Source organism: Lithobates pipiens, unplaced genomic scaffold (genome assembly GCF_037356315.1).
Source record: "Lithobates pipiens isolate NorthernLeopardFrog02 unplaced genomic scaffold, aLitPip1_a1.2 Scaffold_18, whole genome shotgun sequence".
Lineage (NCBI taxonomy): Eukaryota > Metazoa > Chordata > Amphibia > Anura > Ranidae > Lithobates > Lithobates pipiens.
The window spans coordinates 640317338-640340484 of record NW_027507758.1 but is presented as its reverse complement, the minus strand read 5'-3'; the positions used below and the strand labels follow the sequence as shown (position 1 = coordinate 640340484).

Sequence of the window (23147 nt, the reverse complement as noted above, 5' to 3'; positions counted from 1 at the left end):
TAGGTCGGGATATATAGAGAAGTAGGTGGGTAGGTCGGGATATATAGGGGGTAGGTCGGGATATATAGAGAAGTAGGTGGGTAGGTCGGGATATATAGAGAGGTAGATGAGTAGGTCGGGAAATATAGGGGGTAGGTGGGTAGGACGGGATAAAAAGAGCGGCAGGTGGGCAGGACGGGATTTATAGAGCGGTAGGTGGGCGGGACGGGATATAGAGAGAGGTAGGTGGGTAGAACAGGATATATAGGGGGTAGGTCGGGATATATAGAGAAGTAGGTGGGTAGGTCGGGATATATAGGGGGTAGGTCGGGATATATAGGGGGGGTAGGTGGGTAGGTCTGGATATATAGGGGGGGTAGGTGGGTAGGACGGGATATATGGAGAGGTAGGCGGGTAGGGCGGGATATATAGAGAGGTAGGAGGGTAGGACGGGATATATAGAGAGGTAGGTGGGTAGGACGGGATATATAGGGGGTAGGTGGGTAGGACGGGATATATAGGGGAAGGTGGGTAGGACAGGATATATAGGGGGTAGGGCGGGATATATAGAGAGGTAGGTGGGGAGGTCGGGATATATAGAGAGGTAGGTGGGTAGGACGGGATATATAGAGAGGTAGGTGGGCGGGACGGGATATATAGAGAGCTAGGTGGGCGGGACATATAGAGAGGTAGGACAGGATATATAGGGGAAGGTGGGTGGGTCGGGATATATAGGGGAAGGTGGGTGGGTCGGGATATATAGGGGGTAGGTCGGGATATATAGAGAGAGGTAGGTGGGGAGGACAGGATATATAGGGGGTAGGTCGGGATATATAGAGGGGTAGGTCGGGATATATAGAAAAGTATGTGGGTAGGACGGGATATATAGAAAGGTAGGTGGGTAGGACAGGATATATAGGGGGTAGGTCGGGATATATAGAGGGGTAGGTGGGTAGGACAGGGTATATAGGGGTAGGTGGGGGTATATAGAGGGGTAGGTGGGTAGGTCGGGATATATAGAGAAGTAGATGGGTAGGATGGGATATATAGAGAGGTAGGTGGGTAGGTAGGGATATATAGAGGGGTAGTTGGGTAGGACGGGATATATATAGGGGTAGGTGAGTAGGTCGGGATATATAGGGGGTAGGTCGGGATATATAGAGAGGTAGGTGGGTAGGACGTGATATATAGAGAGGTAGGTGGGTAGGACGGGATATATAGAGAAGTAGGTGGGTAGGACGGGATATATAGAGAAGTAGGTGGGTAGGACGGATATATAGAGAGGTAGGTGGGTAGGACGGGATATATAGAGAGGTAGGTGGGTAGGTCGGGATATATAGAGAGGTAGGTGGGTAGGTCGGGATATATAGAGGGGTAGGACGGGATATATAGAGGGGTAGGTGGGTAGGACGGGATATATAGAGAAGTAGGTGGGTAGGACGGGATATATAGAGAAGTAGGTGGGTAGGACGGATATATAGAGAGGTAGGTGGGTAGGACGGGATATATAGAGAGGTAGGTGGGTAGGTCGGGATATATAGAGAGGTAGGTGGGTAGGTCGGGATATATAGAGGGGTAGGACGGGATATATAGAGGGGTAGGTGGGTAGGACGGGATATATAGAGGGGTAGGTGGGTAGGACGGGATATATAGGGGGTAGGTCGGGATATATAGAGAAGTAGGTGGGTAGGACGGGATATATAGAGAAGTAGGTGGGTAGGACGGGATATATAGAGGGGTAGGTGGGTAGGTCGGGATATATAGAGGGGTAGGTGGGTAGGTCGGGATATATAGAGGGGTAGGTGGGTAGGACGGGATATATAGAGGGGTAGGTGGGTTGGTCGGGATATATAGAGGGGTAGGTGGGGAGGTCGGGATATATAGAGGGGTCGGTGGGTAGGTCGGGATATATAGAGGGGTCGGTGGGTAGGTCGGGATATATAGAGGGGTCGGTGGGTAGGTCGGGATATATAGAGAGGTAGGTGGGTAGGTCGGGATATGTAGAGGGGTCGGTGGGTAGGTCGGGATATATAGAGAAGTAGGTGGGTAGGACGGGATATATAGAGGGGTAGGTGGGTAGGTCGGGATATATAGAGGGGTAGGTGGGGAGGTCGGGATATATAGAGGGGTCGGTGGGTAGGTCGGGATATATAGAGAGGTAGGTGGGTAGGTCGGGATATATAGAGGAGGTAGGTGGGGAGGTCGGGATATATAGAGGGGTAGGTGGGTAGGTCGGGATATATAGAGAGGTAGGTGGGTAGGTCGGGATATATAGAGAAGTAGATGGGTAGGATGGGATATATAGAGAGGTAGGTGGGTAGGGATATATAGGGGGTAGGTCGGGATATATAGAGGGGTAGTTGGGTAGGACGGGATATATATAGGGGTAGGTGAGTAGGTCGGGATATATAGGGGGTAGGTCGGGATATATAGAGAGGTAGGTGGGTAGGACGTGATATATAGAGAGGTAGGTGGGTAGGACGGGATATATAGAGAAGTAGGTGGGTAGGACGGGATATATAGAGAAGTAGGTGGGTAGGACGGGATATATAGAGAAGTAGGTGGGTAGGACGGATATATAGAGAGGTAGGTGGGTAGGACGGGATATATAGAGAGGTAGGTGGGTAGGTCGGGATATATAGAGAGGTAGGTGGGTAGGTCGGGATATATAGAGGGGTAGGTGGGTAGGACGGGATATATAGAGGGGTAGGTGGGTAGGACGGGATATATAGAGGGGTAGGTGGGTAGGACGGGATATATAGGGGGTAGGTCGGGATATATAGAGAAGTAGGTGGGTAGGACGGGATATATAGAGAAGTAGGTGGGTAGGACGGGATATATAGAGGGGTAGGTGGGTAGGTCGGGATATATAGAGGGGTAGGTGGGTAGGGCGGGATATATAGAGGGGTAGGTGGGTAGGTCGGGATATATAGAGGGGTAGGTGGGTAGGTCGGGATATATAGAGGGGTAGGTGGGTAGGACGGGATATATAGAGGGGTAGGTGGGTTGGTCGGGATATATAGAGGGGTAGGTGGGTAGGTCGGGATATATAGAGAAGTAGGTGGGTAGGACGGGATATATAGAGGGGTAGGTGGGTAGGTCGGGATATATAGAGGGGTAGGTGGGGAGGTCGGGATATATAGAGGGGTCGGTGGGTAGGTCGGGATATATAGAGAGGTAGGTGGGTAGGTCGGGATATATAGAGGAGGTAGGTGGGGAGGTCGGGATATATAGAGGGGTAGGTGGGTAGGTCGGGATATATAGAGAGGTAGGTGGGTAGGTCGGGATATATAGAGGGGTAGGTGGGTAGGTCGGGATATATAGAGAGGTAGGTGGGTAGGACGGGATATATAGGGGGTAGGTCGGGATATATAGAGGGGTAGAGGGGTAGGTCGGGATATATAGAGGGGTCGGTGGGTAGGTCGGGATATATAGAGAAGTAGGTGGGTAGGTCGGGATATATAGAGGGGTAGGTGGGTAGGGCGGGATATATAGAGAGGTAGGTGGGTAGGTCGGGATATATAGAGGGGTAGGTGGGTAGGGCGGGATATATAGAGAGGTAGGTGGGTAGGACGGGATATATAGAGGGGTAGGTGGGTAGGTCGGGATATATAGAGAGGTAGGTGGGTAGGTCGGGATATATAGAGAGGTAGGTGGGTAGGACGGGATATATAGAGAGGTAGGTGGGTAGGTCGGGATATATAGAGAGGTAGGTGGGTAGGTCGGGATATATAGAGGGGTAGGTGGGCAGGACGGGATATATAGAGAGGTAGGTGGGCAGGTCGGGATATATAGAGAGGTAGGTGGGTAGGTCGGGATATATAGAGAGGTAGGTGGGTAGGTCGGGATATATAGAGAGGTAGGTGGGTAGGTCGGGATATATAGAGAGGTAGGTGGGTAGGTCGGGATATATAGAGAGGTAGGTGGGTAGGATGGGATATATAGAGGGGTAGAGGGGTAGGTCGGGATATATAGAGGGGTAGGTCGGGATATATAGAGGGGTAGGTCGGGATATATAGAGGGGTAGGTCGGGATATATAGAGGGGTAGGTCGGGATATATAGAGGGGTAGGTGGGTAGGACGGGATATATAGAGAGGTAGGTGGGGAGGTCGGGATATATAGAGGGGTCGGTGGGTAGGTCGGGATATATAGAGAAGTAGGTGGGTAGGTCGGGATATATAGAGGGGTAGGTGGGTAGGTCGGGATATATAGAGAGGTCGGTGGGGAGGTCGGGATATATAGAGAGGTCGGTGGGGAGGACGGGATATATAGAGAGGTCGGTGGGTAGGACGGGATATATAGAGAGGTGGGTGGGGAGGTCGGGATATATAGAGGTAGGTGGGTAGGTCGGGATATATAGAGAGGTAGGTGGGTAGGACGGGATATATAGAGAGGTGGGTGGGGAGGTCGGGATATAGAGAGGTAGGTGGGTAGGTCGGGATATATAGAGAGGTAGGTGGGGAGGTCGGGATATATAGAGAGGTAGGTGGGGAGGTCGGGATATATAGAGAGGTAGGTGGGGAGGTCGGGATATATAGAGAGGTAGGTGGGGAGGACGGGATATATAGAGGGGTCGGTGGGTAGGTCGGGATATATAGAGGGGTCGGTGGGTAGGTCGGGATATACAGAGGGGTCGGTGGGTAGGTCGGGATATATAGAGAGGTAGGTGGGGAGGTCGGGATATATAGAGAGGTAGGTGGGGAGGTCGGGATATATAGAGAGGTAGGTGGGGAGGTCGGGATATATAGAGAGGTAGGTGGGTAGGACGGGATATATAGGGGGTAGGTTGGGATATATAGAGAGGTCGGTGGGTAGGACGGGATATATAGAGAGGTAGGTGGGGAGGTCGGGATATATAGAGAGGTAGGTGGGTAGGTCGGGATATATAGAGAGGTAGGTGGGTAGTTCGGGATATATAGAGAGGTAGGTGGGTAGGATGGGATATATAGAGGGGTAGGTCGGGATATATAGAGAGGTAGAGGGGTAGGTCGGGATATATAGAGGGGTAGGTCGGGATATATAGAGGGGTAGGTGGGTAGGTCGGGATATATAGAGGGGTCGGTGGGTAGGTCGGGATATATAGAGAAGTAGGTGGGTAGGTCGGGATATATAGAGAAGTAGGTGGGTAGGTCGGGATATATAGAGAAGTAGGTGGGTAGGATGGGATATATAGAGGGGTAGGTCGGGATATATAGAGAGGTAGAGGGGTAGGTCGGGATATATAGAGGGGTAGGTGGGTAGGTCGGGATATATAGAGGGGTCGGTGGGTAGGTCGGGATATATAGAGAGGTAGGTGGGGAGGTCGGGATATATAGAGAAGTAGGTGGGTAGGTCGGGATATATAGAGGGGTAGGTGGGTAGGTCGGGATATATAGAGAGGTAGGTGGGGAGGTCGGGATATATAGAGAGGTAGGTGGGGAGGACGGGATATATAGAGAGGTAGGTGGGGAGGTCGGGATATATAGAGGGGTAGGTGGGTAGGTCGGGATATATAGAGAGGTAGGTGGGTAGTTCGGGATATATAGAGAGGTAGGTGGGTAGGATGGGATATATAGAGAGGTAGGTGGGTAGGTCGGGATATATAGAGAGGTAGGTGGGTAGTTCAGGATATATAGAGAGGTAGGTGGGTAGGTCGGGATATATAGGGGGTAGGTCGGGATATATAGAGAAGTAGGTGGGTAGGTCGGGATATATAGAGGGGTATGTCGGGATATATAGGGGGTAGGTCGGGATATATAGGGGGTAGGTCGGGATATATAGAGAGGTAGGTGGGTAGGTCGGGATATATAGAGAGGTAGGCGGGGAGGTCGGGATATATATATAGAGAGGTAGGCGGGGAGGTCGGGATATATAGAGAGGTAGGTGGGTAGGTCGGGATATATAGGGGGTAGGTCGGGATATATAGGGGGTAGGTCGGGATATATAGGTCGGGATATATAGGGGGTAGGTCGGGATATATAGAGAGGTAGGTGGGTAGGTCGGGATATATAGAGAGGTAGGCGGGGAGGTCGGGATATATATAGAGAGGTAGGTGGGTATGTTGGGATATATAGAGAGGTAGGTGGGTAGGTCGGGATATATAGGGGGTAGGTCGGGATATATAGGGGGTAGGTCGGGATATATAGGGGGTAGGTCGGGATATATAGGGGGTAGGTCGGGATATATAGAGAGGTAGGTGGGGAGGTCGGGATATATAGAGAGGTAGGTGGGTAGGACGGGATATATAGAGAGGTAGGTGGGTAGGACGGGATATATAGAGAGGTAGGTGGGTAGGACGGGATATATAGAGAAGTAGGTGGGGAGGTCGGGACATATAGGGGGTAGGACGGGATATATAGAGAGGTAGGTGGGTAGGACGGGATATATAGAGGGGTAGGTGGGTAGGTCGGGATATATAGAGAGGTAGGTGGGGAGGTCCGGATATATAGAGAGGTAGGTGGGTAGGTCGGGATATATAGAGAGGTAGGTGGGTAGGGCGGGATATATAGAGGGGTAGGTGGGGAGGTCGGGATATATAGGGGGGTAGGTGGGTAGGTCGGGATATATAGAGGGGTAGGTGGGTAGGACGGGATATATAGAGAGGTAGGTGGGTAGGTCGGGATATATAGAGAGGTAGGTGGGTAGGTCGGGATATATAGAGAGGTAGGTGGGGAGGTCGGGATATATAGGGGGGTAGGTGGGTAGGTCGGGATATATAGAGGGGTAGGTGGGTAGGACGGGATATATAGAGAGGTAGGTGGGTAGGACGGGATATATAGAGAGGTAGGTGGGTAGGACGGGATATATAGAGAGGTAGGTGGGTAGGACGGGATATATAGAGGGGTAGGTGGGTAGGTCGGGATATATAGAGGGGTAGGTGGGTAGGTCGGGATATATAGAGGGGTAGGTGGGTAGGTCGGGATATATAGGGGGGTAGGTGGGTAGGTCGGGATATATAGAGGGGTAGGTGGGTAGGACGGGATATATAGAGAGGTAGGTGGGTAGGTCGGGATATATAGAGGGGTAGGTGGGTAGGACGGGATATATAGAGGGGTAGGTGGGTAGGTCGGGATATATAGAGGGGTAGGTGGGTAGGTCGGGATATATAGAGAAGTAGGTGGGTAGGATGGGATATATAGGGGGTAGGTGGGTAGGACGGGATATATAGAGAGGTAGGTGGGTAGGACGGGATATATAGAGGGGTAGGTGGGTAGGTCGGGATATATAGAGGGGTAGGTGGGTAGGTCGGGATATATAGAGAGGTAGGTGGGGAGGTCGGGATATATAGGGGGGTAGGTGGGTAGGTCGGGATATATAGAGGGGTAGGTGGGTAGGACGGGATATATAGAGAGGTAGGTGGGTAGGACGGGATATATAGAGGGGTAGGTGGGTAGGTCGGGATATATAGAGGGGTAGGTGGGTAGGTCGGGATATATAGAGAGGTAGGTGGGGAGGTCGGGATATATAGGGGGGTAGGTGGGTAGGTCGGGATATATAGAGGGGTAGGTGGGTAGGTCGGGATATATAGAGAGGTAGGTGGGTAGGTCGGGATATATAGAGGGGTAGGTGGGTAGGGCGGGATATATAGAGAGGTAGGTGGGTAGGACGGGATATATAGAGGGGTAGGTGGGTAGGTCGGGATATATAGAGGGGTAGGTGGGTAGGTCGGGATATATAGGGGGTAGGTCGGGATATATAGAGAGGTAGGTGGGTAGGACGGGATATATAGGGGGTAGGTCGGGATATATAGAGGGGTAGGTGGGTAGGTCGGGATATATAGAGAGGTAGGTGGGTAGGACGGGATATATAGAGAGGTAGGTCGGGATATATAGAGAGGTAGGTGGGTAGGTCGGGATATATAGAGAGGTCGGGATATATAGAGAGGTAGGTGGGTAGGTCGGGATATATAGAGAGGTAGGTGGGTAGGTCGGGATAAATAGAGAGGTAGGTGGGTAGGTCGGGATAAATAGAGAGGTAGGTGGGTAGGTCGGGATAAATAGAGAGGTAGGTGGGTAGGTCGGGATAAATAGAGAGGTAGGTGGGTAGGTCGGGATATATAGAGAGGTAGGTGGGTAGGTCGGGATATATAGAGGGGTAGGTCGGGATATATAGAGGGGTAGGTGGGGATATATAGAGAAGTAGGTGGGTAGGTCGGGATATATAGAGAGGTAGGTGGGGAGGTCGGGATATATAGAGAGGTAGGTGGGTAGGTCGGGATATATAGAGAGGTAGGTGGGTAGGTCGGGATATATAGAGGGGTAGGTCAGGATATATAGAGGGGTAGGTGGGTAGGTCGGGATATATAGAGAGGTAGGTGGGGAGGTCGGGATATATAGAGAGGTAGGTGGGGAGGTCGGGATATATAGAGGTCGGTGGGTAGGTCGGGATATATAGAGAAGTAGGTGGGTAGGTCGGGATATATAGAGGGGTAGGTCGGGATATATAGAGGGGTAGGTCGGGATATATAGAGGGGTAGGTGGGTAGGTGGGTAGGTCGGGATATATAGAGGGGTAGGTGGGTAGGTCGGGATATATAGAGGGGTAGGTGGGTAGGTCGGGATATATAGAGGGGAAGGTGGGTAGGTCGGGATATATAGAGGGGTAGGTGGGTAGGTCGGGATATATAGAGGGGTAGGTGGGTAGGTCGGGATATATAGAGGGGTAGGTGGGTAGGACGGGATATATAGAGAGGTAAGTGGGTAGGTCGGGATATATAGAGGGGTAGGTCGGGATATATAGAGGGGTAGGTCGGGATATATAGAGGGGTAGGTGGGTAGGACGGTATATAGAGAGGTAGGTGGGCAGGACGGGATATATAGAGAGGTAGGTGGGTAGGACGGGATATATAGAGAGGTAGGTGGGTAGGACGGGATATATAGAGAGGTAGGTGGGTAGGACGGGATATATAGGGGGTAGGTCGGGATATATAGAGGGGTAGGTGGGTAGGACGGGATATATAGAGAGGTAGGTGGGTAGGTCGGGATATATAGAGGGGTCGGTGGGGAGGTCGGGATATATAGAGAGGTAGGTGGGGAGGTCGGCATATATAGAGAGGTAGGTGGGGAGGTCGGGATATATAGAGAGGTAGGTGGGTAGGACGGGATATATAGAGAGGTAGGTGGGGAGGGCGGGATATATAGAGAGGTCGGTGGGGAGGTCGGGATATATAGAGGGGTAGGTGGGTAGGTCGGGATATATAGAGGGGTAGGTGGGTAGGTCGGGATATATAGAGAGGTAAGCGGGTAGGTCGGGATATATAGAGGGGTAGGTGGGTAGGACGGGATATATAGAGAGGTAGGTGGGTAGGACGGGATATATAGAGAGGTAGGTGGGGAGGTCGGGATATATAGAGAGGTAGGTGGGGAGGTCGGGATATATAGAGAGGTAGGTGGGTAGGACGGGATATATAGAGAGGTAGGTGGGTAGGTCGGGATATATAGGGGGTAGGTCGGGATATATAGAGGGGTATGTCGGGATATATAGAGAGGTAGGTGGGTAGGTCGGGATATATAGAGAGGTAGGTGGGTAGGTCGGGATATATAGAGAGGTAGGCGGGGAGGTCGGGATATATAGGGGGTAGGTCGGGATATATAGAGAGGTAGGTGGGTCGGTCGGGATATATAGAGAGCTAGGTGGGTCGGTCGGGATATATAGAGAGGTAGGTGGGTAGGTCGGGATATATAGAAGGGTAGGTCGGGATATATAGGGGGTAGGTCGGGATATATAGAGGGGTAGGTGGGTAGGTCGGGATATATAGAAGGGTAGGTCGGGATATATAGAAGGGTAGGTCGGGATATATAGAGGGGTAGGTGGGTAGGTCTGGATATATAGAAGGGTAGGTCGGGATATATAGAGAGGTAGGTGGGTAGGGCGGGATATATAGAGAGGTAGGTGGGTCGGTCGGGATATATAGAGAGGTAGGTGGGTAGGACGGGATATATAGAGAGGTAGGTGGGTAGGTCGGGATATATAGAGGGGTAGGTGGGTAGGTCGGGATATATAGAGGGGTAGGTGGGGAGGTCGGGATATATAGAGGGGTCGGTGGGTAGGTCGGGATATATAGAGGGGTCGGTGGGTAGGTCGGGATATATAGAGAGGTCGGTGGGTAGGATGGGATATATAGAGGGGTAGGTGGGCAGGTCGGGATATATAGAGGGGTAGGTGGGCAGGTCGGGATATATAGAGAGGTAGGTGGGCAGGTCGGGATATATAGAGAGGTAGGTGGGCAGGTCGGGATATATAGAGAGGTAGGTGGGCAGGTCGGGATATATAGAGAGGTAGGTGGGCAGGTCGGGATATATAGAGAGGTAGGTGGGCAGGTCGGGATATATAGAGAGGTAGGTGGGCAGGTCGGGATATATAGAGGGGTAGGTGGGCAGGTCGGGATATATAGAGAGGTAGGTGGGGAGGTCGGGATATATAGAGAGGTAGGTGGGGAGGTCGGGATATATAGAGAGGTAGGTGGGGAGGTCGGGATATATAGAGAGGTAGGTGGGGAGGTCGGGATATATAGAGAGGTAGGTGGGTAGGTCGGGATATATAGAGAGGTAGGTGGGTAGGTCGGGATATATAGAGGGGTAGGTCAGGATATATAGAGAGGTAGGTGGGGAGGTCGGGATATATAGAGAGGTAGGTGGGTAGGTCGGGATATATAGAGGGGTAGGTGGGTAGGTCGGGATATATAGAGAGGTAGGTGGGTAGGACGGGATATATAGAGAGGTAGGTGGGTAGGAAGGGATATATAGAGAGGTAGGTGGGTAGGACGGGATATATAGAGAGGTAGGTGGGGAGGACGGGATATATAGAGAGGTAGGTGGGTAGGTCGGGATATATAGAGGGGTAGGTGGGGAGGACGGGATATATAGAGAGGTAGGTGGGGAGGTCGGGATATATAGAGGGGTAGGTGGGTAGGACGGGATATATAGAGAGGTAGGTGGGTAGGACGGGATATATAGAGAGGTAGGTGGGTAGGACGGGATATATAGAGAGGTAGGTGGGTAGTTCGGGATATATAGAGAGGTAGGTGGGTAGGACGGGATATATAGAGAGGTAGGTCGGGATATATAGAGAGGTAGGTGGGTAGGACGGGATATATAGGGGGTAGGACGGGATATATAGAGAGGTAGGTGGGGAGGTCGGGATATATAGAGAGGTAGGTGGGGAGGACGGGATATATAGAGAGGTAGGTGGGGAGGACGGGATATATAGAGAGGTAGGTGGGGAGGACGGGATATATAGAGAGGTAGGTCGGGATATATAGAGAGGTAGGTGGGTAGGACGGGATATATAGAGAGGTAGGTGGGTAGGTCGGGATATATAGAGAGGTAGGTGGGGAGGTCGGGATATATAGAGAGGTAGGTGGGTAGGACGGGATATATAGAGAGGTAGGTGGGTAGGACGGGATATATAGAGAGGTAGGTGGGTAGGTCGGGATATATAGAGAGGTAGGTGGGGAGGTCGGGATATATAGAGGGGTAGGTGGGTAGGTCGGGATATATAGAGAGGTAGGTGGGTAGGACGGGATATATAGAGAGGTAGGTGGGGAGGTCGGGATATATAGAGAGGTAGGTGGGTAGGACGGGATATATAGAGAGGTAGGTGGGTAGGACGGGATATATAGTGGGTAGGTCGGGATATATAGAGAAGTAGGTGGGTAGGTCGGGATATATAGAGGGGTAGGTGGGTAGGTCGGGATATATAGAGGGGTAGGTGGGTATATATAGGGGGGTAGGTGGGTAGGTGGGGATATATAGAGGGGTAGGTGGGGATATATAGGGGGGTAGGACAGGATATATAGGGGGTAGGTCGTGATATATAGAGAGGTAGGTGGGTCGGTCGGGATATATAGAGAGGTAGGTGGGTAGGACGGGATATATAGAGAGGTAGGTGGGTAGGACGGGATATATAGAGGGGTAGGTGGGTAGGTCGGGATATATAGAGGGGTAGGTGGGTAGGTCGGGATATATAGAGGGGTAGGTGGGTAGGTCGGGATATATAGAGGGGTAGGTGGGTAGGTCGGGATATATAGAGGGGTAGGTGGGTAGGTCGGGATATATAGAGGGGTAGGTGGGGATATATAGAGGGGTAGGACGGGATATATAGAGGGGTAGGTGGGTAGGTCGGGATAGATAGAGGGGTAGGTGGGTAGGACGGGATATATAGAGAGGTAGGTCGTGATATATAGAGAGGTAGGTGGGTAGGTCGGGATATATAGAGAGGTAGGTCGTGATATATAGAGAGGTAGGTGGGTAGGTCGGGATATATAGAGAGGTAGGTGGGTAGGTCGGGATATATAGAGAGGTAGGTGGGGAGGTCGGGATATATAGAGAGGTAGGTGGGGAGGTCGGGATATATAGAGAGGTAGGTGGGGAGGTCGGGATATATAGAGAGGTAGGTGGGTAGGTCGGGATATATAGAGAGGTAGGTGGGTAGGTCGGGATATATAGAGAGGTAGGTGGGTAGGTCGGGATATATAGAGAGGTAGGCGGGTAGGTCGGGATATATAGGGAGGTAGGTGGGTAGGACGGGATATATAGAGAGGTAGGTGGGTAGGACGGGATATATAGAGAGGTAGGTGGGTAGGACGGGATATATAGAGAGGTAGGTGGGTAGGACGGGATATATAGAGAGGTAGGTGGGTAGGACGGGATATATAGAGAGGTAGGTGGGTAGGACGGGATATATAGAGAGGTAGGTGGGTAGGTCGGGATATATAGAGAGGTAGGTGGGTAGGTCGGGATATATAGAGGGGTAGGTGGGTAGGACGGGATATATAGAGGGGTAGGACGGGATATATAGAGGGGTAGGTGGGTAGGTCGGGATAAATAGAGGTAGGTGGGTAGGTCGGGATATATAGAGAGGTAGGTCGGGATATATAGAGAGGTAGGTGGGTAGGGCGGGATATATAGAGAGGTAGGTGGGTAGGGCGGGATATATAGAGAGGTAGGTGGGTAGGGCGGGATATATAGAGAGGTAGGTGGGTAGGGCGGGATATATAGAGAGGTAGGTGGGTAGGGCGGGATATATAGAGAGGTAGGTGGGTAGGGCGGGATATATAGAGGGGTAGGTGGGTAGGGCGGGATATATAGAGGGGTAGGTGGGTAGGGCGGGATATATAGAGAGGTAGGTGGGTAGGGCGGGATATATAGAGGGGTAGGTGGGTAGGTCGGGATATATAGAGGGGTAGGTGGGTAGGGCGGGATATATAGAGGGGTAGGTGGGTAGGGCGGGATATATAGAGGGGTAGGTGGGTAGGGCGGGATATATAGAGAGGTAGGTGGGTAGGGCGGGATATATAGAGGGGTAGGTGGGGAGGTCGGGATATATAGAGGGGTAGGTGGGTAGGTCGGGATATATAGGGGGGTAGGTGGGTAGGTCGGGATATATAGAGGGGTAGGTGGGGAGGTCGGGATATATAAAGGGGTAGGTGGGTAGGTCGGGATATATAGAGAGGTAGGTGGGTAGGTCGGGATATATAGAGAGGTAGGACGGGATATATAGAGAGGTAGGTGGGTAGGTCGGGATATATAGAGAGGTAGGACGGGATATATAGAGAGGTAGGTGGGTAGGTCGGGATATATAGAGAGGTAGGACGGGATATATAGAGGGGTAGGTGGGTAGGTCGGGATATATAGGGGGGTAGGTGGGGAGGTCGGGATATATAAAGGGGTAGGTGGGGAGGTCGGGATATATAAAGGGGTAGGTGGGTAGGACGGGATATATAGAGAGGTAGGTGGGGAGGTCGGGATATATAGAGAGGTAGGTGGGTAGGTCGGGATATATAGAGAGGTAGGTGGGGAGGTCGGGATATAGAGAGGTAGGTGGGGAGGTCGGGATATATAGGGGGTAGGTCGGGATATATAGAGGGGTAGGTGGGTAGGGCGGGATATATAGAGAGGTAGGTGGGTAGGGCGGGATATATAGAGAGGTAGGTGGGTAGGGCGGGATATATAGAGAGGTAGGTGGGTAGGGCGGGATATATAGAGAGGTAGGTGGGTAGGGCGGGATATATAGAGAGGTAGGTGGGTAGGGCGGGATATATAGAGGGGTAGGTGGGTAGGTCGGGATATATAGAGGGGTAGGTGGGTAGGGCGGGATATATAGAGAGGTAGGTGGGTAGGGCGGGATATATAGAGAGGTAGGTGGGGAGGTCGGGATATATAGAGAGGTAGGTGGGTAGGGCGGGATATATAGAGGGGTAGGTGGGTAGGTCGGGATATATAGAGGGGTAGGTGGGTAGGGCGGGATATATAGAGAGGTAGGTGGGTAGGGCGGGATATATAGAGGGGTAGGTGGGTAGGTCGGGATATATAGAGGGGTAGGTGGGTAGGGCGGGATATATAGAGGGGTAGGTGGGTAGGGCGGGATATATAGAGAGGTAGGTGGGGAGGTCGGGATATATAGAGGGGTAGGTGGGTAGGTCGGGATAAATAGAGAGGTAGGTGGGGAGGTCGGGATATATAGAGAGGTAGGTGGGGAGGTCGGGATATATAGAGAGGTAGGTGGGGAGGTCGGGATATATAGAGGGGTAGGTGGGTAGGGCGGGATATATAGAGGGGTAGGTGGGTAGGGCGGGATATATAGAGGGGTAGGTGGGTAGGGCGGGATATATAGAGGGGTAGGTGGGGAGGTCGGGATATATAGAGGGGTAGGTGGGTAGGGCGGGATATATAGAGAGGTAGGTGGGTAGGTCGGGATATATAGAGGGGTAGGTGGGTAGGGATATATATAGGGGTAGGTGGGTAGGGCGGGATATATAGAGAGGTAGGTGGGTAGGTCGGGATATATAGAGAGGTAGGTGGGGAGGTCGGGATATATAGAGAGGTAGGTGGGTAGGTCGGGATATATAGAGAGGTAGGTGGGGAGGTCGGGATATATAGAGAGGTAGGTGGGTAGGTCGGGATATATAGAGAGGTAGGTGGGGAGGTCGGGATATATAGAGAGGTAGGTGGGGAGGTCGGGATATATAGAGGGGTAGGTGGGTAGGTCGGGATATATAGGGGGGTAGGTGGGTAGGTCGGGATATATAGAGGGGTAGGTGGGTAGGTCGGGATATATAGAGGGGTAGGTGGGTAGGACGGGATATATAGAGGGGTAGGTGGGTAGGTCGGGATATATAGAGAGGTAGGTGGGTAGGACGGGATATATAGAGAGGTAGGTGGGTAGGTCGGGATATATAGAGGGGTCGGTGGGTAGGTCGGGATATATAGAGAGGTAGGTGGGGAGGTCGGGATATATAGAGAGGTAGGTGGGGAGGTCGGGATATATAGAGAGGTAGGTGGGGAGGTCGGGATATATAGAGAGGTAGGTGGGGAGGTCGGGATATATAGAGGGGTAGGTGGGTAGGGCGGGATATATAGAGGGGTAGGTGGGTAGGGCGGGATATATAGAGAGGTAGGTGGGGAGGTCGGGATATATAGAGGGGTAGGTGGGTAGGGCGGGATATATAGAGGGGTAGGTGGGGAGGTCGGGATATATAAAGAGGTAGGTGGGGAGGTCGGGATATATAGAGGGGTAGGTGGGTAGGATGGGATATATAGAGAGGTAGGTGGGTAGGACGGGATATATAGAGGGGTAGGTGGGTAGGTCGGGATATATAGAGGGGTAGGTGGGTAGGACGGGATATATAGAGAGGTAGGTGGGTAGGACGGGATATATAGAGGGGTAGGTGGGTAGGTCGGGATATATAGAGGGGTAGGTGGGTAGGACGGGATATATAGAGGGGTAGGTGGGTAGGTCGGGATATATAGGGGGGTAGGTGGGTAGGTCGGGATATATAGGGGGGTAGGTGGGTAGGTCGGGATATATAGAGGGGTAGGTGGGTAGGACGGGATATATAGAGAGGTAGGTGGGTAGGACAGTATATATAGAGGGGTAGGTGGGTAGGACGGGATATATAGAGGGGTAGGCGGGCAGGGCGGGATATATAGAGGGGTAGGTGGGGAGGTCGGGATATATAGAGGGGTAGGTGGGTAGGTCGGGATATATAGAGGGGTAGGTGGGTAGGTCGGGATATATAGAGAGGTAGGTGGGGAGGTCGGGATATATAGAGGGGTAGGTGGGTAGGATGGGATATATAGAGGGGTAGGTGGGTAGGACGGGATATATAGAGAGGTAGGTGGGTAGGACGGGATATATAGAGGGGTAGGCGGGCAGGGCGGGATATATAGAGGGGTAGGCGGGATATATAGAGGGGTAGGTGGGGAGGTCGGGATATATAAAGAGGTAGGTGGGTAGGGCGGGATATATAGAGGGGTAGGTGGGTAGGTCGGGATATATAAGGGGGTAGGTGGGTAGGTCGGGATATATAGAGGGGTAGGTGGGTAGGACGGGATATATAGAGAGGTAGGTGGGTAGGTCGGGATATATAGAGGGGTAGGTGGGTAGGACGGGATATATAGAGAGGTAGGTGGGGAGGTCGGGATATATAGGGGGGTAGGTGGGTAGGTCGGGATATATAGAGGGGTAGGTGGGTAGGACGGGATATATAGAGAGGTAGGTGGGTAGGTCGGGATATATAGAGGGGTAGGTGGGTAGGTCGGGATATATAGAGAGGTAGGTGGGTAGGACGGGATATATAGAGAGGTAGGTGGGTAGGTCGGGATATATAGAGGGGTAGGTGGGTAGGTCGGGATATATAGTGGGGTAGGTGGGTAGGGCGGGATATATAGAGGAGGTAGGTGGGTAGGGCGGGATATATAGAGAGGTAGGTGGGTAGGACGGGATATATAGAGAGGTAGGTGGGTAGGGCGGGATATATAGAGGGGTAGGTGGGTAGGTCGGGATATATAGTGGGGTAGGTGGGTAGGGCGGGATATATAGAGGGGTAGGTGGGTAGGTCGGGATATATAGAGAGGTAGGTGGGTAGGTCGGGATATATAGAGGGGTAGGTGGGTAGGTCGGGATATATAGAGAGGTAGGTGGGGAGGTCGGGATATATAGAGAGGTAGGTGGGGAGGTCGGGATATATAGAGAGGTAGGTGGGTAGGTCGGGATATATAGAGGGGTAGGTGGGTAGGTCGGGATATATAGAGAGGTAGGTGGGTAGGTCGGGATATATAGAGAGGTAGGTGGGGAGGTCGGGATATATAGAGAGGTAGGTGGGGAGGTCGGGATATATAGAGAGGTAGGTGGGTAGGACGGGATATATAGAGGGGTAGGTGGGTAGGTCGGGATATATAGAGGGGTAGGTGGGGAGGTCGGGATATATAGTGGGGTAGGTGGGTAGGTCGGGATATATAGAGGGGTAGGTGGGTAGGTCGGGATATATAGAGAGGTAGGTGGGTAGGGCGGGATATATAGAGAGGTAGGTGGGTAGGTCGGGATATATAGAGAGGTAGGTGGGTAGGTCGGGATATATAGAGGGGTAGGTGGGGAGGTCGGGATATATAGAGAGGTAGGTGGGTAGGTCGGGATATATAGGGGGGTAGGTGGGTAGGGCGGGATATATAGAGAGGTAGGTGGGTAGGTCGGGATATATAGAGAGGTAGGTGGGTAGGTCGGGATATATAGAGAGGTAGGTGGGTAGGGCGGGATATATAGAGAGGTAGGTGGGTAGGATGGGATATATAGAGGGGTAGGTGGGTAGGACGGGATATATAGAGGGGTAGGCGGGGAGGTCGGGATATATAGAGAGGTAGGTGGGTAGGTCGGGATATATAGGGGGGTAGGTGGGTAGGGCGGGATATATAGAGAGGTAGGTGGGTAGGGCGGGATATATAGAGAGGTAGGTGGGTAGGGCGGGATATATAGAGAGGTAGGTGGGTAGGATGGGATATATAGAGGGGTAGGTGGGTAGGTCGGGATATATAGAGGGGTAGGTGGGGAGGTCGGGATATATAGAGAGGTAGGTGGGTAGGTCGGGATATATAGAGGGGTAGGTGGGTAGGGCGGGATATATAGAGAGGTAGGTGGGGAGGTCGGGATATATAGAGGGGTAGGTGGGTAGGTCGGGATAAATAGAGAGGTAGGTGGGGAGGTCGGGATATATAGAGAGGTAGGTGGGGAGGTCGGGATATATAGAGGGGTAGGTGGGTAGGGCGGGATATATAGAGGGGTAGGTGGGGAGGTCGGGATATATAGAGAGGTAGGTGGGGAGGTCGGGATATATAGAGGGGTAGGTGGGTAGGGCGGGATATATAGAGGGGTAGGTGGGTAGGGCGGGATATATAGAGGGGTAGGTGGGTAGGGCGGGATATATAGAGGGGTAGGTGGGGAGGTCGGGATATATAGAGGGGTAGGTGGGTAGGGCGGGATATATAGAGAGGTAGGTGGGTAGGTCGGGATATATAGAGGGGTAGGTGGGTAGGGATATATATAGGGGTAGGTGGGTAGGGCGGGATATATAGAGAGGTAGGTGGGTAGGTCGGGATATATAGAGAGGTAGGTGGGGAGGTCGGGATATATAGAGAGGTAGGTGGGTAGGTCGGGATATATAGAGAGGTAGGTGGGGAGGTCGGGATATATAGAGAGGTAGGTGGGGAGGTCGGGATATATAGAGGGGTAGGTGGGTAGGTCGGGATATATAGGGGGGTAGGTGGGTAGGTCGGGATATATAGAGGGGTAGGTGGGTAGGTCGGGATATATAGAGAGGTAGGTGGGTAGGACGGGATATATAGAGGGGTAGGTGGGTAGGTCGGGATATATAGAGAGGTAGGTGGGTAGGACGGGATATATAGAGAGGTAGGTGGGTAGGTCGGGATATATAGAGGGGTCGGTGGGTAGGTCGGGATATATAGAGAGGTAGGTGGGGAGGTCGGGATATATAGAGAGGTAGGTGGGGAGGTCGGGATATATAGAGAGGTAGGTGGGGAGGTCGGGATATATAGAGAGGTAGGTGGGGAGGTCGGGATATATAGAGGGGTAGGTGGGTAGGGCGGGATATATAGAGGGGTAGGTGGGTAGGGCGGGATATATAGAGAGGTAGGTGGGGAGGTCGGGATATATAGAGGGGTAGGTGGGTAGGGCGGGATATATAGAGGGGTAGGTGGGGAGGTCGGGATATATAAAGAGGTAGGTGGGGAGGTCGGGATATATAGAGGGGTAGGTGGGTAGGATGGGATATATAGAGAGGTAGGTGGGTAGGACGGGATATATAGAGGGGTAGGTGGGTAGGTCGGGATATATAGAGGGGTAGGTGGGTAGGACGGGATATATAGAGGGGTAGGTGGGTAGGACGGGATATATAGAGGGGTAGGTGGGTAGGTCGGGATATATAGAGGGGTAGGTGGGTAGGACGGGATATATAGAGGGGTAGGTGGGTAGGTCGGGATATATAGGGGGGTAGGTGGGTAGGTCGGGATATATAGGGGGGTAGGTGGGTAGGTCGGGATATATAGAGGGGTAGGTGGGTAGGACGGGATATATAGAGAGGTAGGTGGGTAGGACAGTATATATAGAGGGGTAGGTGGGTAGGACGGGATATATAGAGGGGTAGGCGGGCAGGGCGGGATATATAGAGGGGTAGGTGGGGAGGTCGGGATATATAGAGGGGTAGGTGGGTAGGTCGGGATATATAGAGGGGTAGGTGGGTAGGTCGGGATATATAGAGAGGTAGGTGGGGAGGTCGGGATATATAGAGGGGTAGGTGGGTAGGATGGGATATATAGAGGGGTAGGTGGGTAGGACGGGATATATAGAGAGGTAGGTGGGTAGGACGGGATATATAGAGGGGTAGGCGGGCAGGGCGGGATATATAGAGGGGTAGGCGGGATATATAGAGGGGTAGGTGGGGAGGTCGGGATATATAAAGAGGTAGGTGGGTAGGGCGGGATATATAGAGGGGTAGGTCGGGATATATAAGGGGGTAGGTGGGTAGGTCGGGATATATAGAGGGGTAGGTGGGTAGGACGGGATATATAGAGAGGTAGGTGGGTAGGTCGGGATATATAGAGGGGTAGGTGGGTAGGACGGGATATATAGAGAGGTAGGTGGGGAGGTCGGGATATATAGGGGGGTAGGTGGGTAGGTCGGGATATATAGAGGGGTAGGTGGGTAGGACGGGATATATAGAGAGGTAGGTGGGTAGGTCGGGATATATAGAGGGGTAGGTGGGTAGGTCGGGATATATAGAGAGGTAGGTGGGTAGGACGGGATATATAGAGAGGTAGGTGGGTAGGTCGGGATATATAGAGGGGTAGGTGGGGAGGTCGGGATATATAGAGAGGTAGGTGGGGAGGTCGGGATATATAGAGAGGTAGGTGGGGAGGTCGGGATATATAGAGAGGTAGGTGGGTAGGTCGGGATATATAGAGGGGTAGGTGGGTAGGTCGGGATATATAGAGGGGTAGGTGGGTAGGTCGGGATATATAGTGGGGTAGGTGGGTAGGGCGGGATATATAGAGGAGGTAGGTGGGTAGGGCGGGATATATAGAGAGGTAGGTGGGTAGGACGGGATATATAGAGAGGTAGGTGGGTAGGTCGGGATATATAGAGGGGTAGGTGGGTAGGTCGGGATATATAGTGGGGTAGGTGGGTAGGGCGGGATATATAGAGGGGTAGGTGGGTAGGTCGGGATATATAGAGAGGTAGGTGGGTAGGTCGGGATATATAGAGGGGTAGGTGGGTAGGTCGGGATATATAGAGAGGTAGGTGGGGAGGTCGGGATATATAGAGAGGTAGGTGGGGAGGTCGGGATATATAGAGAGGTAGGTGGGTAGGTCGGGATATATAGAGGGGTAGGTGGGTAGGTCGGGATATATAGAGAGGTAGGTGGGTAGGTCGGGATATATAGAGAGGTAGGTGGGGAGGTCGGGATATATAGAGAGGTAGGTGGGGAGGTCGGGATATATAGAGAGGTAGGTGGGTAGGACGGGATATATAGAGGGGTAGGTGGGGAGGTCGGGATATATAGAGGGGTAGGTGGGGAGGTCGGGATATATAGTGGGGTAGGTGGGTAGGTCGGGATATATAGAGGGGTAGGTGGGTAGGTCGGGATATATAGAGAGGTAGGTGGGTAGGGCGGGATATATAGAGAGGTAGGTGGGTAGGTCGGGATATATAGAGAGGTAGGTGGGTAGGTCGGGATATATAGAGGGGTAGGTGGGGAGGTCGGGATATATAGAGAGGTAGGTGGGTAGGTCGGGATATATAGGGGGGTAGGTGGGTAGGGCGGGATATATAGAGAGGTAGGTGGGTAGGTCGGGATATATAGAGAGGTAGGTGGGTAGGTCGGGATATATAGAGAGGTAGGTGGGTAGGGCGGGATATATAGAGAGGTAGGTGGGTAGGATGGGATATATAGAGGGGTAGGTGGGTAGGACGGGATATATAGAGGGGTAGGCGGGGAGGTCGGGATATATAGAGAGGTAGGAGGGTAGGTCGGGATATATAGGGGGGTAGGTGGGTAGGGCGGGATATATAGAGAGGTAGGTGGGTAGGATGGGATATATAGAGGGGTAGGTGGGTAGGACGGGATATATAGAGGGGTAGGCGGGGAGGTCGGGATATATAGAGAGGTAGGAGGGTAGGTCGGGATATATAGGGGGGTAGGTGGGTAGGGCGGGATATATAGAGAGGTAGGTGGGTAGGGCGGGATATATAGAGAGGTAGGTGGGTAGGGCGGGATATATAGAGGGGTAGGTGGGTAGGGCGGGATATATAGAGAGGTAGGTGGGTAGGATGGGATATATAGAGGGGTAGGTGGGTAGGTCGGGATATATAGAGGGGTAGGTGGGGAGGTCGGGATATATAGAGAGGTAGGTGGGTAGGTCGGGATATATAGAGGGGTAGGTGGGTAGGTCGGGATATATAGGGGGTAGGTGGGTAGGTCGGGATATATAGGGGGGTAGGTCGGGATATATAGGGGGTAGGTAGGCACCTCATTCCTCAGGGGGTATATGGGGGTGTAGGTGAGGTAGGACGGTAAGTACCTTGTTGCTCTGGGTATATATGGGGAGTGGTAGGGGGGTAGGTAGGACGGTAAGTTCCTCAGAGGGTCCATCTTATACAGGGACTGCAGTTGGGGGTGGGTAGGTGTATATGGGTGAGGTAGGACGGTAAGCACCTCGTTCCTCTGGGTATATATGGTGTAGGGAGGTAGGTGGGCGGGGTAGGACGGTAGGTACCTCGTTCCTGAGGGGGTCCATCTTATACACGGACTGCAGTTGGTTTCGGAGTCTCATCGCAATCATCGTGTCTCCGGGCGCCGCCATCTTCCGACTCCCCAGTGACGTCAGGCGGTGGGCGGGTTGAGGTTACTATAGTGATGACGCAAAGAGGTGTGATGGAGGACGGTGTAGTGTCACAGTTTGATGCCTATCACAGGATGGTGCGGAAGTGACGTTGTTGCGTACTGCGCATGCGCGATGCGCTCCAAACGCTCGCGCCGTGCGTTCCAACATAGTTTCGGCAATACAGTTCAGCGAAACCATCACATAATGTTACGGAAGTGATGTTACACACAACACAAACACGGGCCACGTTGTTGCGTACTGCGCATGCGCGATGCGTTCCAAACACTTGCGCCGTGCGTTCCAACATAGTTTCGGCAATACAGTTCAGCGAAACCATCACATAATATTACGGAAGTGAAGTTACACACAACACAAACACTGGGCCGTTCGTTACAACACTAATACTTCCCTTGTTACCTGGTAGGTTTTGCATTGCTGGGACTTGTAGTGCCTATCCTGAGCTACATGCTTCAATGTTCAGTGTCCTCATCCCTATCCCCATGCTTCAATGTTCAGTGTCCATCCTTATCCCCGTGCTTCAATGTTCAGTGTCCTCATCCTTATCCCCGAGCTTCAATGTTCAGTGTCCATCCTTATCCCCGTGCTTCAATGTTCAGTGTCCTCATCCCTATCCGCGAGCTTCAATGTTCAGTGTCCTCATCCTTATCCCTGTGCTTCAATGTTCAGTGTCCTCATCCCTATCCCCATGCTTCAATGTTCAGTGTCCTCATCCCTATCCGCGAGCTTCAATGTTCAGTGTCCTCATCCTTATCCCCACAGGGGGATAAGGATGAGGACACTGAACATTGAAGCTCGCGGATAGGGATGAGGACACTGAACATTGAAGCATGGGGATAGGGATGAGGACACTGAACATTGAAGCACAGGGATAAGGATGAGGACACTGAACATTGAAGCTCGCGGATAGGGATGAGGACACTGAACATTGAAGCACGGGGATAAGGATGGACACTGAACATTGAAGCTCGGGGATAAGGATGAGGACACTGAACATTG

General features: G+C 52.2%; 2 protein-coding genes across 2 annotated transcripts in view; both read right to left on the bottom strand.

The window, feature by feature from the left end:
- The window catches only part of LOC143990367 (polycomb group RING finger protein 1-like), a 29458-nt gene extending 7288 nt beyond the window's left edge, over positions 1–22170 (bottom strand). Inside the window, exon 1 of the mRNA XM_077490396.1 lies at positions 22023–22170. Coding sequence (XP_077346522.1) covers positions 22023–22109 — 87 coding nt within the window. The 5' untranslated portion in view covers positions 22110–22170. The remainder of the gene's footprint in view (positions 1–22022) is intronic.
- LOC143989561 (uncharacterized) overlaps positions 1–23147 on the bottom strand; it is a 470483-nt gene that overhangs the window by 36319 nt on the left and 411017 nt on the right. The window lies entirely within an intron of this gene.